This window comes from Homalodisca vitripennis, chromosome 1, assembly GCF_021130785.1.
Source record: "Homalodisca vitripennis isolate AUS2020 chromosome 1, UT_GWSS_2.1, whole genome shotgun sequence".
Lineage (NCBI taxonomy): Eukaryota > Metazoa > Arthropoda > Insecta > Hemiptera > Cicadellidae > Homalodisca > Homalodisca vitripennis.
Genome location: NC_060207.1, coordinates 208,427,013 through 208,442,598, shown reverse-complemented (window position 1 = coordinate 208,442,598; position 15,586 = coordinate 208,427,013). Strand labels below are relative to the sequence as shown.

Genomic DNA, 15,586 nt, shown 5'->3' with positions numbered 1-15,586 from the left:
GATGTTATCACTGTATTTATAAACTGTTTTGTTATATTATACTACTCATTTTATACTTATTATTGCTCATTAATTAGTTATAATCCCCAGTTGATTATTGTCCACATTATTTAGTTTATTGATGTTTCGCCATTCGTTAATTTATTGAGCTGCGTTTGTTTTGTTCTGTAACTCTCTTGAACGTGATGCTATTTTTTTAACAATAACTGGTTTAATCCGTTAGTAATAATGAGAAAATTTTAAAAAAATCGTCTATTCAACTTACAGTTGATTGAACTAAAATTAAAGAGCCTGTATCATTAATGTAATTTTACTAATACCAGTGACACCAACAGAATTGTCATCAACTATGCAAGGCTTAAATTTAAAAAGATCAACAGATATTGATGGGATTTTAATATGGTTAAAGAATGCTACAGACATAGTACTGAACCATTAACTAAATTAATAAACATTTTCTTGCAAACAAGAGTTTTACCTGGATCCATAAAATACTCGAAAGTTGTCACTATTTAGAAAAAGGAAGACCTGGAGGAAGCTACAAATTATTATTTTTATTTTACCTGTGTGTAGCAACATTTTTTAATAAAAACATCATAATCGAGTGTTTGGAAATCTATAAATTTGGTTTCAGGCAAAGAAACTCAACTATTGATGCTATAACTATTAACTCTTAATGGAGTTGATAGTTAAAGGTTCGATAAATGTCAACATACAATTGGTATCTTCCTAAATCTATAGAAAGCATTTGCTTGTGTAAATAATTAGATCCTTTCGATAATTCGTTAAAGCTACGGTATACGTGGTGTGCCACAGAAGTGGCTAGAATCGTATTTAGCTAATAGAACTCAACGTGGAAATTAATGGAAAGTTGTTACTTCCAATTGAATGAGAATTTTGTGTCCCTCAGGGATCAATTCTTAGTCCTATTCCCATATTATTTCTATTATATGTAAATAATTTCAATTCATCCTTAACATCTGGAAATGTAACTTAATATGCAGTTGAAATTACTCTTGGTTTTAGTAAAAATCATTGAATGGTTTAGAACTGTACAATTGTAAGGAATAAAACTTATGTCCAGTTTTTCTTTAATGTTGATTTTAAAACTAATATAGCAAAATATAATCTTACAACATTTTCTAGTTGCCATGTTCCTGTTGAGGACACTAACATTAACGTTATGATTGATTAAACCATAGTTGAGGAGGTAAGTTGTACAACATTCTTAGGAATTTATAGTGATACAAAATTAAATTTTAAGGAACTCAACAATAATGTCTGTTCACACGTTCTTCTGACGTATATGCATTGGGAAAAGTAAGTAAATATTGTACAACAGTTCTATTAAAATAGGAATATTATGGCCTTATATATCCTCACTTATCACGAGGTGTTACTATTTAGTGATGTTGTAATGTAAATTAGCTTCAGAGACTGTTTGTACTACAAAAAAGATCAAACGAATCATTAAAAAAATACAGTTGAGAGTCATGTAAATCTGCTTTTAAAGAAATCGAATTTCTGATCTTACACTGCTTATATATTTTAGAAACAATATTGAATTCAGAATGTAAATGTAAATCATTTTTGGCAAGGGGTTACTACAATCACAACAGACGATATAATAAAATCCCCAGATCTCAGCAACCCAGACTTTATTTATTTAGAAACCTTAAGTTTCAAGCAGGAGTCAGATTGTATAACAAATTCCCAGGATGTATTAAATTAGAAACCAATGACAAACCATTCTAAAGAAAGCTGAACAATTTTTGTTGTCTAGAGCTCAGTTTTATCTTGAATTCTTATCGATTACTGTTTCACTTTGTGAAGGGAATTTGTACAAAGGACCCTAATTGAACATGGAACCATTTCCCTGATTCATAATCAGAGGCAAAATTAACACAAAACTTACAAAATGCTCCTTGCAATTCTAAATAAAGCGAGGCATTGGTGCCGAAATTTTAAGTTTATATGGCCTATTGGAAACTTACAAGTTGAGGCTTAATTACAAATATTCTTCAAAGTTTTCTTTTTCTGCAAATATTTATTTAACGAAAAATGCCTATGCATTACCTTCCATCGCAATATTAACCATTATCAGCGTGAATATACCATCGGTGATGCTATCGTCAAGCGTACATCGGAAGTGAGGGACATCCGGTAGTCGTAATTTTTGTGAAATCCCTGAACTGGAAAAGCCAAGTTCATGCTTCCTGCAGCAAAGTTTTGTGCATGCTTAGTCTAAATTTTCGCCTCTGTAGGGCATTTAACAGTATCCGTTCTATTAACCTGATCTACTGTTCGTTCGACAGGCCTCTGCGCTACTGTAGTGTCGTCTGGGCTCCTCATCAGGCCTACCTAAAATCCGATCTCGAAAAGGTTGAAAATCGTTTCCTCTGCCTGGTAGATACCCGTCTTGGGTTCAAATATGCTGGCCCACTCATACTTGATACTGCTAGTCTTCTCAAGATGTCATCTCTTGAGGACAGATGCACTGTTCAGGACACCGCTTAGTCAACTCCGAGATGGACTGCCCGTCCTTCTGCTGAGAATCGCATTCAGAGTGCATGTCAAAACCAAATCATGTAATGTTTTTGCAAGACCAATCGTCTTTACGAACTACGCCAGGAACATTCCTCTGCTCTATCTCCGCGGATTTGGACCTCTTCCTACTTTTGCCCCTTCAAGAATCGTCACCTCCTTCATTAAATATACTTACGCACTCCAAATGTACGCATCGCATGCTCTAGTAATAATTTCTCATTAATTAATTGTTAATGCATCCTAATTTCTTGTTATCCTTCGTATTGTTTTCATAGTTTATTTCAAAAGTGTGCCTTTCATGTGATTTTTTTTGTTAATTATTAATATTTATAAGTTGTTATTGTTACAAATACTTGTACTATGTAATATATATTCTTACACCATTAAATAGTTAATGAGACGGGGATGGACGAACGAAAACTGTTAAAGTCACGAAAAGAGGCTGTTGCTGTGCTTTGTGCTTGTTGATTTACAGTTCTTTGATTCGGAAGACTTATTTAGGTTCTGTCGGTTTCTTCATCATCCTGAATTTAGAGGTATTTCTCCTGTTATTTTAATAAATTATTATTAAATAAGCCTTTTTCTGTTGTATAAATGTAATGTATTCATTCTATTCTTTTTTTGTAATAATTTTGTTTTGGTTGCAATATGAGTCAAAATCATGGATTTTGCCAGACATAACACATAACCTCTGAATGATTTATCTGTTGGGTACTTCATATATTTCTAACATATCTACTGTTTTATTAAATGCTTGCCAGTGACACGTTAACTTAGATGGTTTGTTGATTTTTGAAATGGGAAGTACTTAACCCTACAACTGGTGGTCATTTCATCCCGCAGTTACGTTTTTAAGAGCTTCATGCAAGGTTTTAAATAAAATTTTAAAAATGTAGCCTAAATTAGGAGCAATATATACATATATAAATGTTTATATTTTAAGTTCAGAACTATATAAAGAATTATATTTGCATTTTGTTGGCCATAAAAATATTATATTATCATTTCTTAATTAAATGCAAATTTTACAAAAAGAATTTCAAATTTTGGGGGAGGGGAGGGGCATGCCTATAATATCAAGTTAGGTTATTTTGAGAAAAATATAAATTTATGTGAGATAGCGATTTTATGTCAATTTCATCTAGTTTTAGAAAAATTTAAACTTTACACACCTATATGAATCCATTATGAAGCAATAAAACAAAAAGCGGTTATGCACATAAATTATGAAAATAGGGTCACTATGTAAGATTTTGGTAATACAAGGTTTGCCAGTACAATTGTACTTAAATATTTGGGTAATTGTCACATAAACGGCCGGAACGGCAAAATACGAGTTTAGCGTTATTAACTTATTAGAATCGTCCTACAGAACAAAACAATATAAGGTTTGATGGGGTGGTAATGAGAAATAACGATGTTCTAGAACATAAAAAATGTAACAACTGTTGAAGCGCGGGGCAATATTTCCATGTTCCACATCCACATCAGGCATCACGTGACCATTTGTGACCGTGATTCAATCTTGTGATGACGTCATTGGATGCGGCGCCATCTTTGCAAACGTAAATGAAAAATAATAGTGAAATGAGCAGAATTTTGATCCAAATGAACAATGTTTTTCTTAAATTTCGAGCTACAAATTAATTAGTTGTTATCGAGTTGAGACGAGTGCCTCCGGCCATCAGCGCGGGCTTCGACAGCACCTTCGGTGCTGCCCCGCGCTGATGTCAACGAAAGAAAAACATCCCTCGAGATAGTACCTATCAGTAAAATATCAAATTCTGGAGGGGCTGATCAGAAACATAAATTGGTACTTTGGGATTATACCGACCACACTAGTATGAAGAACACAAAAATAGAAATTTCTAGAAACAAACATGATAGAACGAAAAAACAACTCTTCAATTACAAAATTACAAACTTACAAGCATTTCCAGGTATTGTGATCGTTATTGTTGTCGCTGTTATCTTATCTTTCTCGAGAATCCTGATTACGGCAGACCGCGCGGCATCACGTGATTTGCACGGTACATAATTGCCTTTCCATTACAATTCAATTTATATTTCTGATTAGCCCCTCTAGAATTTGATATTTTAGTGATAGGTACTATCTCGAGGGATGTTTTTCTTTCGTTGACATCAGCGCGGCGCAGGAGGCACTCGCATTTTGGGTGGCGGAATGTGATCAAGAATAAAAACAAGTTTTTAGTGTTTTTTTAATAAAGAGTTTAGTTTGGTAAATGTTTGTTTTTGTTGAATTTTTGTGTTTGGAGAAATGTAGAGGTAAAACACGGAAGTACAACAAAGCGATGCACCAGCTGAACGGGCGGCGAGACTCTGCAATCACGTTATCTACTAGACGCTCGACTTTGACCTCTGTCTGAGGATGGGGAGGGGTTTGCGATAAGACAATTCCTGTTTTATATTGACGAAATATTGTTCTACGCTAATCTAGTAATCAGTAGAAACGAAATGTGAAATAACGATTCATGTCTGGGTGTGGTCGGTATAATCCCAAAGTACCCATAAATTGAATTGTAATGGAAAGGCAATTATGTACCGTGTAAAAACTTTATAAATAACTATGAATACCCCTAATATAAATATATAAATTGACATTAATAGAGAACACTTACAATTAGTGTGTTCCACAGAATGTACAGAAACTAAATAATCTCGTTTCGGTCGAAACGTTAACTCTTAACATGCCCGACAAAACACTCTGACACACCAATTCACTACGATTGGTCGAACTAGTGGATGGTTGCTTCATGATCGTCATGCACTCACTCGATCCAAACTACAGTACATGATATCTAGTGAAGCACTGTCTTTTGCCCCGGAGCATTCAGATAACAGATACGCTATCAGTCCCAGCCGCAGATAATATTTACGACACACCAGTTCACTACGATTGGTCGAACTAGTGGATGGTTGATCCATGATTGTCACGCACTCACTCGATCCAACCTACAGTCCACGTTATCTCTGTATTCTGCCCTAGAGAGCTCAGATAACAGATACGCCATCAGTCTCAGCCTCAGATAGTATTTACAGATATCCAGACACAGCACACAAACAGAACATTAAAACATTAAGAACAACTATTTATGTATATACCCTCTAAAATCATGTTATTTGTCATTTGCACCCCCTAAAACGATATATATTTTTTGTTCAGGAGGATGAGTACAATACGTTGATAACGTCAAATTCGTGATTTTCCAGGTCAACCTTTAATCTTATAATATCCAATATATGTCATATGCATTTTTCTTACTCTAAATGAAATGATCTATACAGCAACAATGAAATAAATTCCATAACTCAGTATAAAAAGTTACTTATTGTCGTTATTAAAAAGATTTTCATGTGACAAAGTGTAAGATATTTTTGAAAGTTTGTACTATATCAAAATTTATAGTTTATAACTGTTGGAATCTATAAAACACGAATAAAACTACTAAAACTTAGAAATGTCGGTTAACACTAAAAGGGTTAAAAAGTGATTAGATAGGAATTTTTAAACAGAAGTAAGGATTCCTCCAAAAAGAAAGAAAAGCTCTCCAAGGGAATTCAATGTATTCTACCATAGATCTACAGTCAGTTAATTATAACTAACCAAAGAGATTTTGTTTGAGGAAACTAAGAAATACTTACCTACTGAAACTACTTAACTGTCACACCCACATGCTCAGACATATTCTATCCGAAGGCCTTTAGTTTTAACTGAGGCTCTACCTACTCCAAATTTTTAATGCATAACTGTCCTAGGACTTTAAAATATTTGAGATAAAATAAGAAAATAAACCTAACTATAATTGTTACGTATATGTGCATTAATCTCATTTGCACCCATAACAATACCAACTCTAACTTAACTAAGGGACTACTCCCTATCCTATGCCACCCATGCCTGAACCTATTCAACCCTTGTTCCAATTTATTCTATCTATAAATTGGAACAGTGCCCTGCACTGCTCCAAACATAAAAATATCCTTTGAAATGTAAGCCTACTTATCAAATAACATATTAAAATTGGACTGCTAGACTTTCTCCAGTGCATTCGTTTGCCTCAATAAAAGAGTAAGTATTCATGTGATGCCTAGGGCATAAGATATAAAACTTTGCATACTAATAGGTGAGAAAACATTTCAGAATTTAAACATGTAAATTAAAGCCTTATGAGTTCACAGTAGTCTTAAGATTGGCCTGTTTTAAAATATGACTGCGTTTTAAGAAAATGTTTAACAGAATGTGTGTCCTTACATTATTACTGTACATCATTATCTCTAAAATATAAACAAAAGAAGTTGTTACCTTTTTGAAATACGTAAGTTAATCATCTACTGAGGTAATATTCTACAGTTTACATAATGGAAGAAAATGAATGCATTCTTTGGATTGAAAAGCAGCCTCTTCCACCTCAAACCTCACCACTTCTTTGATATTTTCACTATTCTCTAAAATATACGAAACAGAGCAATTAATTGGAATTGTTAAGATTGGTTACTTTAAATTTATTAAATGCATCTAGGATACAGTTGCGGAATATGAGAGGTTATAAAGGAAGAAATTTAGGACACATGAATTGAGTATAAATTTGATATGAAACCACCTTTTAAAGTTTAAAGTGCAATTTGTAGTCTATCACCATGGTATTGCTTTCTGTATCTCAGACTAGATTATAAGAAAATCGTTGTTAAAAATCTATTTATTTTGACCTCTTAATGTTAAAAATTAGGATGTTCAAAAAATACAACATTATGTTTATTGGATTCTAGATTTAACTTTAAAGTGATGACTTTGTGCTTACTATTTATATTGCTATGTTAAAAAGGGTTTCATTTGTATAACCACTTCCTGGTCTACATTTTTTGCCAATTTGGCCTTACGTATGTTTTTTTTTTATTATTGCAAACAATAGTTTTAAAAATTGGGAATGGATTAATTGGTATAAACTTTATTTCATGCATAATTAATTTATGTAATTATAAATTTTTAACCAGGTATTGTACTGCATAGAAAAAATTTTTGGTATTACCATTATATGTTGAAGATGGAGCTTGTATTGGCTAACTATTAACTTAATTATATTTAAAAACACAAAAACCAATACTTAAAACTTTTGTTTTTGTGAGGCCTTTCGATAGTGAAGCTATCTTAATCAGATACATATCACTTAGGGACTGAATAGGCTTCCAAATACTTAGTGTGGTCTGAAAAATATTCTAAAGAAATAATAAGTTGACAGTACTTTTGGTACTTTGGGATTATACCGACCACACCAGTATAAAGAACACAAAAATATAAATTTATAGAAAAAAAACATGATAGAACGAAAAAACACCTCTTTAATTACAAAATTACAAACTTACAAGCATTTCCAGGTATTGTGATCGGTGTTGTTGTCGCTGTTATCTTATCTTTCTCGAGAATCCCGATTAACGAAAAAACACCTCTTTAATTACAAAATTACAAACTTACAAGCATTTCCAGGTATTGTGATCGGTGTTGTTGTCGCTGTTATCTTATCTTTCTCGAGAATCCCGATTACGGCAGGCCACGCGGCATCACATGATTATTTAAGTTTTTTGCACGGTACATAATTGCTTTTCCATTACAATTAAATTTATATTTCTGATCAGCCCCTTTAGAATTTGATATTTTACTGATAGGTACCATCTCGAGGGATGTTTTTCTTTCGTTGACATCAGCGCGGCGCAGGAGGCACTCGCATTTTGGGTGGCAGAGTGTGATCAAGAATAAAAACAAGTTTTGAGTGTTTTTTTCAAGAAAGAGTTTAGTTTTTGTTGAATTTTTGTGTTTGGAGAAATGTAGGGGTAAAACACGGAAGTACAACAAAGCGACGCACCAGCTGAACGGTGGCGAGACTCTGCAATCACGTTATCTACGTACTAGACCGCTCGACTTTGACCTCTGTCTGAGGATGGGGAGGGATTTGCAATAAGACAATTTATATTGTCGAAATATTGTTCTACGCTAATCTAGTAATCAGTTGAAGCAAAATGTCAAATAACGATTCACATCTGGGTTTGGTCAGTATAATCCCAAAGTACCGTACTTTTTATTGCTTCAGGTGCAGAATGACAGAAAATGTGCGCTCACTTCCAGTAGGACCTCAGCCAGATATTAGTTACCCGATTCAAGTGCTTTACTGTGGAAACTGTTCACTCCCTATTGAGTACTGTGAATACCACCCTGACTACGACAAGTGCAAACAGTGGTTGGAGCAAAATTTGCCCGATGAATTCGACAAGTTTGTAAAACTGTCGGGTGGAGGAGATGATGATGGAGGTGAGGAAAAGAAACGGCAGAAGCGTGGTGGAAAAGGAATGGTCAAGGCTAAGAAGAAGGAGGATGGTCCTAAACAAGTAAGTGAATATTTGTTTAGATACTATGTTTAGGCCTATGCGTACAGTACCCAGAATAATCATTAATTTGTAAAATCTTTTAATGTTGTGATGTTATATAATATAAAACAAAAAGAAAGGGTTTTTTAAAAATAATTTTGTTATTACCATTATGTCTGTGTAGATGTTGGATGTAATTTAATTATAATTTGACCATCAAAAGTTAAAATTCAATATTTGCAAACTTTATTACTGATTGGTTGAGGTTGAGCAGTTTTTACAGTATAGTAGTTTATGTAGTACTTTGGTATTATACAGAGGTTACTATTATAAAGCGTGCTCAGACCATTTTAAGCGAGAGTCAAAAACAACTCCCAGGTATTTGTAGCGTTTTACGAGCTCTATTTCTTCACACCCACATGTTGAGTAACTACCGCACTGATGAATTATTAAGTCTGTCAAATTATATTCTGTACTAGAATGCAGAGAAATAGGCATACATTTTGCTTTGGAAGTATTCAATGAAAGAATATTTTGGTCAAACCATTTTTTTAACGTCTTTTCTTAAGTCACTCATTGCATTTAATTTAACATGTTGCCAGTTTTTACCGGAAATGAAAATCAAATTGTCATCGGCAAACAAATAAAGCTTCCCAAATAAATTAATCCTGGAAATATTATTGATATAAATAAAAAATAAAACTGGTCCTAACGTACTGCCCTGGATTACTCCATAATCGACAGTTTGTTGGTCACTATTATGCCCACAGATTAAAACCACTTGACGCCTTTCTTTGAAATAACTACTAAACCAATCCAAAGCAGTGCAGCGGATGCCTATAGCTACGAATTTGTCCAATAAAATACTGCGATCAATTGAGTCGAATGACTTTTTTAGGTCTAAGCATATGAGCATGCATCTATTGTTTTTAGATAGATTGGTATTTAAATCTTTATTTATGTCAAATAAAGCATCATTTATACATTTGTCACGCCCAAATCCATACTGGTTTTCACTAACAATTTTATTGTTTTCCAGATAAGATACTAGCTGACCTTTAACTATTCGTTCTAGTACTTTAGAGAACACGCTTAGTTAGATTAGGTTATCATAAATATGATACTAGTAATACCAAGGTTAAACATAACCTTTACGAGTGCTCACGTGATCTGAGCTTGAATTTAGGTACTATCTTGAAGGATTGTTTTTTTTTTCACCTGAAGTGCAGGGTGGCGAAGGTGCCACTGAATCCGCTACTTTCAGATCCAGTGTTTCCGATCAGTACTTTCCTAACATAGATTATTTGTCAGATCGTTAACATGGCGATAGAAGAGAAACATCACTCAAGATGTACCTAAATTCAAGTTCAAATCACGTGAGCACTCGTAAAGGTTCAATTAAACTTTTTCTATCTATGACACTTACGTATGTTTTACCTACTTATATTGCGTAATAACAAGTAAAAGATAGGGAAAGAGTATAATAGTGGCCTCCATATAATAAAATTTATACATTACATTACGGTTTGAAAAGTGGATGCAAAAATAACTATTCAGAATTAAACACATTTCATTGTCTAAAGGTAGTTTTTGATGATGGAAGTATTGTGAAGGAAACAGTATATTCTAGGACATTTGTCATCATTCAGTGATACAAGAAATCAGTATAATACAATGTGTCTAGTGACTGGGAAAATTGGGAAAACCAGGAATAGTCAGGGAATTTTAACAATATGCAGAAAGTCATAGAAAAGTAAGAGGAACTGGGAAAATTGGTCGGTTACTCTTGCAGGGGACTACCGGTCACAGAAGTTTCAGAGAAGTCATTGATTTTAATGAGGGTTCAATGAAATCACCAAAAAATCACTTTCTCACAGAAATTTATAATAAATGCATTTTGATATTAATTAGTGATGTGTTGAAACCAAATCTCGAATCTACACTCTCCAAGTAAGATTCAGTTTTGAAAATCGATCAACGCGATTCAACAATAGAATATAGGGAGACACGCAATGTCATTAATCATTGCCTGGTTTTCAATATATAGTTTACCCATTACTAAAACCGTATTTATGTTTGAAAAATCATATATAGATAATCTTATTAGGGTCATTCCACATTGTCATCCAGAAAATTGTTGATATGTCACCCACCAACTCAAATTTTGATAAAACTTTCAATTTTAATCCCTCCATAGAGATAAGAACATATGTACAGCATTTTGTGTGCTTCACCACGTAAATATGTTTTAAAAATAAAAAAATCATAGTACAATTGTTTTAAGTTTGGAAGTTTTAACAAAACTAATGCCTAATAAATCAAGTACAGTAACAACTTTAGTTAATTAAGATTGAAAGGTTAAGTACAACAGTAGCAAAATATTTTCATAGATGCAGACTTTTAATGTAGCCTATTAATATATTACTTATAGTAAAACCAATAATCTTAAATTATTATTAGTACCTAGGCCAAGTGCATTTTGTTGTTCCAAAGCAATGTAATGTTAGGGGTAGGCTTAATGTAAATTTTTTACTCAACTATTCAAAAATCCTGACAGTGTATTTGAAAATTTAACAAAAAAATATCATTAGGGGAGGCTGAGGGGAGGCACCTCAGCGAATAACATGCAACGTCTCGTAGTCCATCAGAAGAGAGCAATCAGAATTCTTAGCAACCTCCAGCAAAGGGAATCCTGCAGGCATCCATTTAAAGATCTAAGAATTCTCACTGTTGTCAATCTCTACATCTTGGAAACTATCACCTTTCTCCATATTAAGTCACCTGAAGCAGCAAGAACCGGTGCACAATATCACAATTACAATACTAGGCATGCCACCAACTACCAACTCCCAGTACACCGACTCACTATGACAGAGAAGAAACCTACCTACGCAGGAGCAAAGTTATGGAACGCCCTCCCAGAACATCTTAGAAAGACTGAAAAACAGCAGTTTGTACGAAGACTGAAGAACTGGTTACTGGAGCATCCGTTTTACCAACTGAAAGAATTTTATGAGTGGACTAAAAACAATGAATGTCAGCAGTGAAACAGTTTTATATTAACTTGACAAAATATTCCATACTAGACTTCTATGACCCTTGTTCTTATCTCTATGATAATGTACAACAGAATGTAAATAAATAAATAAATTAGATTGCAGCCGATGTCGTTCAGTGTCAAGGTCCGGTTTTAGCACACTCACATTTCCTGCCATTTGAGGGATGTGAGAGTAGGTATTTACTTGTTTGCTTAAATTGAAAATAACATGAATGTCAACAATAACACAAAAGAGTCCAAAAAAAGCTGAAACCCCTGCCTGTGTGGCATTGATGGACAGTGCCAGGTTTTGAGTTATTACCCAAGTGAATGAATGTTTTCGGTGGTATAAAAAATGTTACATCCACTTTTTCCAAATGGCTCAATACACGCCTCATCTCTTACATAACAAATATAACATTGGAACTGAGATGCCTGAATATCATCTTAGGTCTTCTAACACCTACCAGACACAATGACATAGTTCCAGAACTAGAGCATTTACCGACTTAGGTGTCAATGGATGCTAGTGGTAGGATCAACAGAAGACGTGTGGTCTGCTCACAGTATATCAATGCGGGACATGCCCAGAAACTTCTGCTTTGTGTCTTGGGAACTGCTTCAAAACATAATTTTATTTATAATAAACATATTTGTAAACTATAATATCATTATTATTGTTCCGTACAAAGATAGAATTCATATGTCTATATCCATCATCCGCTCACAGTATGAAAACCTTGTACTATGTGCTGACAACTGCTTATGGGCATCATAATAATTTGTATCAGTAAACATTTTTGAAATTTATTTTTCAGCACAGGACATTGGTTACAATAGTATTGTCAGCATTGAATGTGTAAAATTAGTACAAGCACAGGCAGTTTTACACAAATTGAGCAAAAAATAATGTTTCTAACTATAAATGTTCTGTGAAGTCAATCACAAGTTTATTTAACACTTGTCCACTTTACTGCCACTGAGACAGTCAACATTCTGATTTTACTTGCAAAATAAATTCCGAGTACAAATAAATATAAAACAATAAAAAATTGTTCTAAAGAGGAAAAAAAGACAACAATAAAACACGTCAGCTTATGAACATAAACACATTCAGTTGGGACTGAATATATTTGATGGAACATAACATTATTTTTCAATTAGAGATGTTTTCCCTCCTAACATTGGTATTGTTACGAGTAATAAGCCTGTACCAAGCCTGTACAGCCTAAAATGTTAAAAGAAATACAGTACACGTTATTTAAAAGTCGTATTTTTACATCATTACATCGCCAGTAAATCAGCAGTTGGAATTTTACACATGTTTAAAGAAGACTGTTGATTGTACGTTGTTCTCTTTGGAAAACACAATTATCAAAGATAAATGTTTGGCAGTCTTCAAAGGGTTAAAATTAATATATTTATGAAAACTATAGACCAAAGTTTTGTTTGCTTAATTGGTCCAGCACCTGTGGTTGATAAAGTTACAATGTGAGATTTTATTCTATTCAGCTGGATTTTACTTATGATAAAAGCTTAGAGTTGTTTGCTTCAGCAATAAAAAACAAATTTTTAGTACACAAAAATTTATTTGTATTTTTATACCGTAGTTTGTAACTAATACATCTTTTTATCACTAAAAATCATTTGTAGGATATCAATTTCATAAATTTGAATCAGAGTGGGGTAGAATGGAGTTGCCCTGATAAAGTTTGATTTTTAGAGCGTTTGTAATTAATCAGAGTAAAAAAAACCAATATATTGTAAGGACATGTGAATTTTAAGTTGTGTATTTCCATTTCTTAACTTGTTGAACAAATGTGTTATAGGTTTGTGTGTCTCGAGCACCTAGAGGAAAGAAGAAATCTGTCACAGTAGTAACTGGTCTAAGTACATTTGGAATAGATTTAAAAGTAGCTTCAAAATTCTTTGGCACAAAGTTTGCTTGTGGTTCTTCTGTAACTGGTGACGATGAAATCGTGATCCAAGGTGATGTGAAGGACGATTTGTTTGATATAATTCCAGAAAAGTGGCCAGAAATCGATGAAGACTTTATTGAGGATTTGGGTGATTTAAAGAGGTAAAAAAAAACAAGATGCCAATGTTGGAAATCGTATTTATTTTTTTTAAGTGCTCATTCTCAATCTGCCACATCTACGGAACAAATGTATATATAAAAATGTATAAATCAGTGAAAATCAGTTATGAATAAGATTTTTTACAATTCATTGTATTAAATATTTTTAACTGTGTATCACAATATTTTTTGGGCAAAAATAAAAGCAGATACCAAAATAGTTTGTTTTGAGTGTTTTATACCTTGATTTTAATCTCCTACAATAGACAATAGACAATAGACAATATTCTTTATTTGTTGTTTTCTTTAAGAAATACAATTGCGTCAATAGTAGATAATAACAAAAACTTAGATTAATATTTCTTGCTTTACAAATATTGATGTGGTATTTATAGAAGATCGAAGAACTCCTTCAATGAATATACAGGTCGTTCCATCAGCCAGTCTCGAAAATGTCTTTTCAGTTCGTTCCCTTTCATGTTTCTTGAGATTTGGTGGTAGTGCATTAATGATTTTGCGTCCAATGTAAGAAGGTTTTTTGCTGAATTGCGATGTTGTGTGTGGTGTACAGGGAGAGAATGTAGTCCGTTGCTCGTCTGGTGTGGTAATGAGTGAGCATTTTCATTTCTAGGAAGGTCCATCTGGCTGGTTGTAGATGACGACTGCATGGATGTACAGTGCTATGACAGTAAGAAGCTGCAGGGATTTGAAAGCTTCTCTGCAGCTTTCCCTAGGGCTGAGGCTATAGAGTGCCCTTACAGCTTTTTTTTGGAGTATCAGGATTTTGTTGAGATTGTTTCAGATGTTCCTCCCATGAAATTTAAGCCATATCTGAGGTGGGACTCCACTACAGCATAGTATGCTGTCTTTGCCGTCTCCAAACCTCCTATCCACTTCATTCGCTTTACACCACATAAGTGCCAGATGAAAGTTTTTTGGTCAGATCGCGTTATGTGATCTGTCCAGTGAGAGGTCAGCATTAATTGTTAGGCCAAGCAGTTTTGCCTTTTTTTCAACTAAAATATTAGGTATTTTTGGAATCTGCTCTTGTCTTCTGCTAAAATTTTATCTGGGTGGTTTTGGATTGATTTATGACCAGATCGTTTTGAAGGCAGTATTGGAGTGATTTTTCTGTTGCTGATGAAATATCCAAAATTAGATTTTGTGCTGTGTTATTTGTAAACAAAAGAGTTGTGTCGTCTGCGTACATAATGGTTTCTACAGAATTGTCATTGGATAAAACTTGAAAAATCGTTTGTAAAAAAGTATGAACAAAAGGGGGCCTAAAACTGAGCCTTGAGGCACTCCTCTACTTACTGTGAGTTGTCTTGATCTATACACGCATTTACTCCCATTTAACATTTTGTTGAATCTCAACTATTTGCTTGCGTCCTTTCAGGTAGCTAGTCACCCAATCTTTCGCCAAGCCTTCCAAAACCTAGGCTGGAATCTTTTTCAAGATAAGATCATGATCTAGACAATCGAAAGCCTTACTGTAGTCTAATAGGACAGCTGATACGTGTTTGTGGTCTTCTAATTTATCTATG

General features: G+C 33.7%; 1 protein-coding gene across 1 annotated transcript; it reads left to right on the top strand.

The window, feature by feature from the left end:
- Positions 1-2,928: 2,928 nt before the first annotated feature.
- Positions 2,929-14,259, top strand: LOC124353036 (density-regulated protein homolog). Its single transcript, XM_046802831.1, has 3 exons — positions 2,929-3,083; positions 8,652-8,946; positions 13,792-14,259. Exons 2-3 carry the CDS (start codon positions 8,659-8,661, stop codon positions 14,044-14,046), a joined length of 543 nt encoding a protein of 180 aa, XP_046658787.1. The 5' UTR covers positions 2,929-3,083; positions 8,652-8,658; the 3' UTR covers positions 14,047-14,259.
- The last annotated feature ends 1,327 nt before the right edge of the window (positions 14,260-15,586 follow it).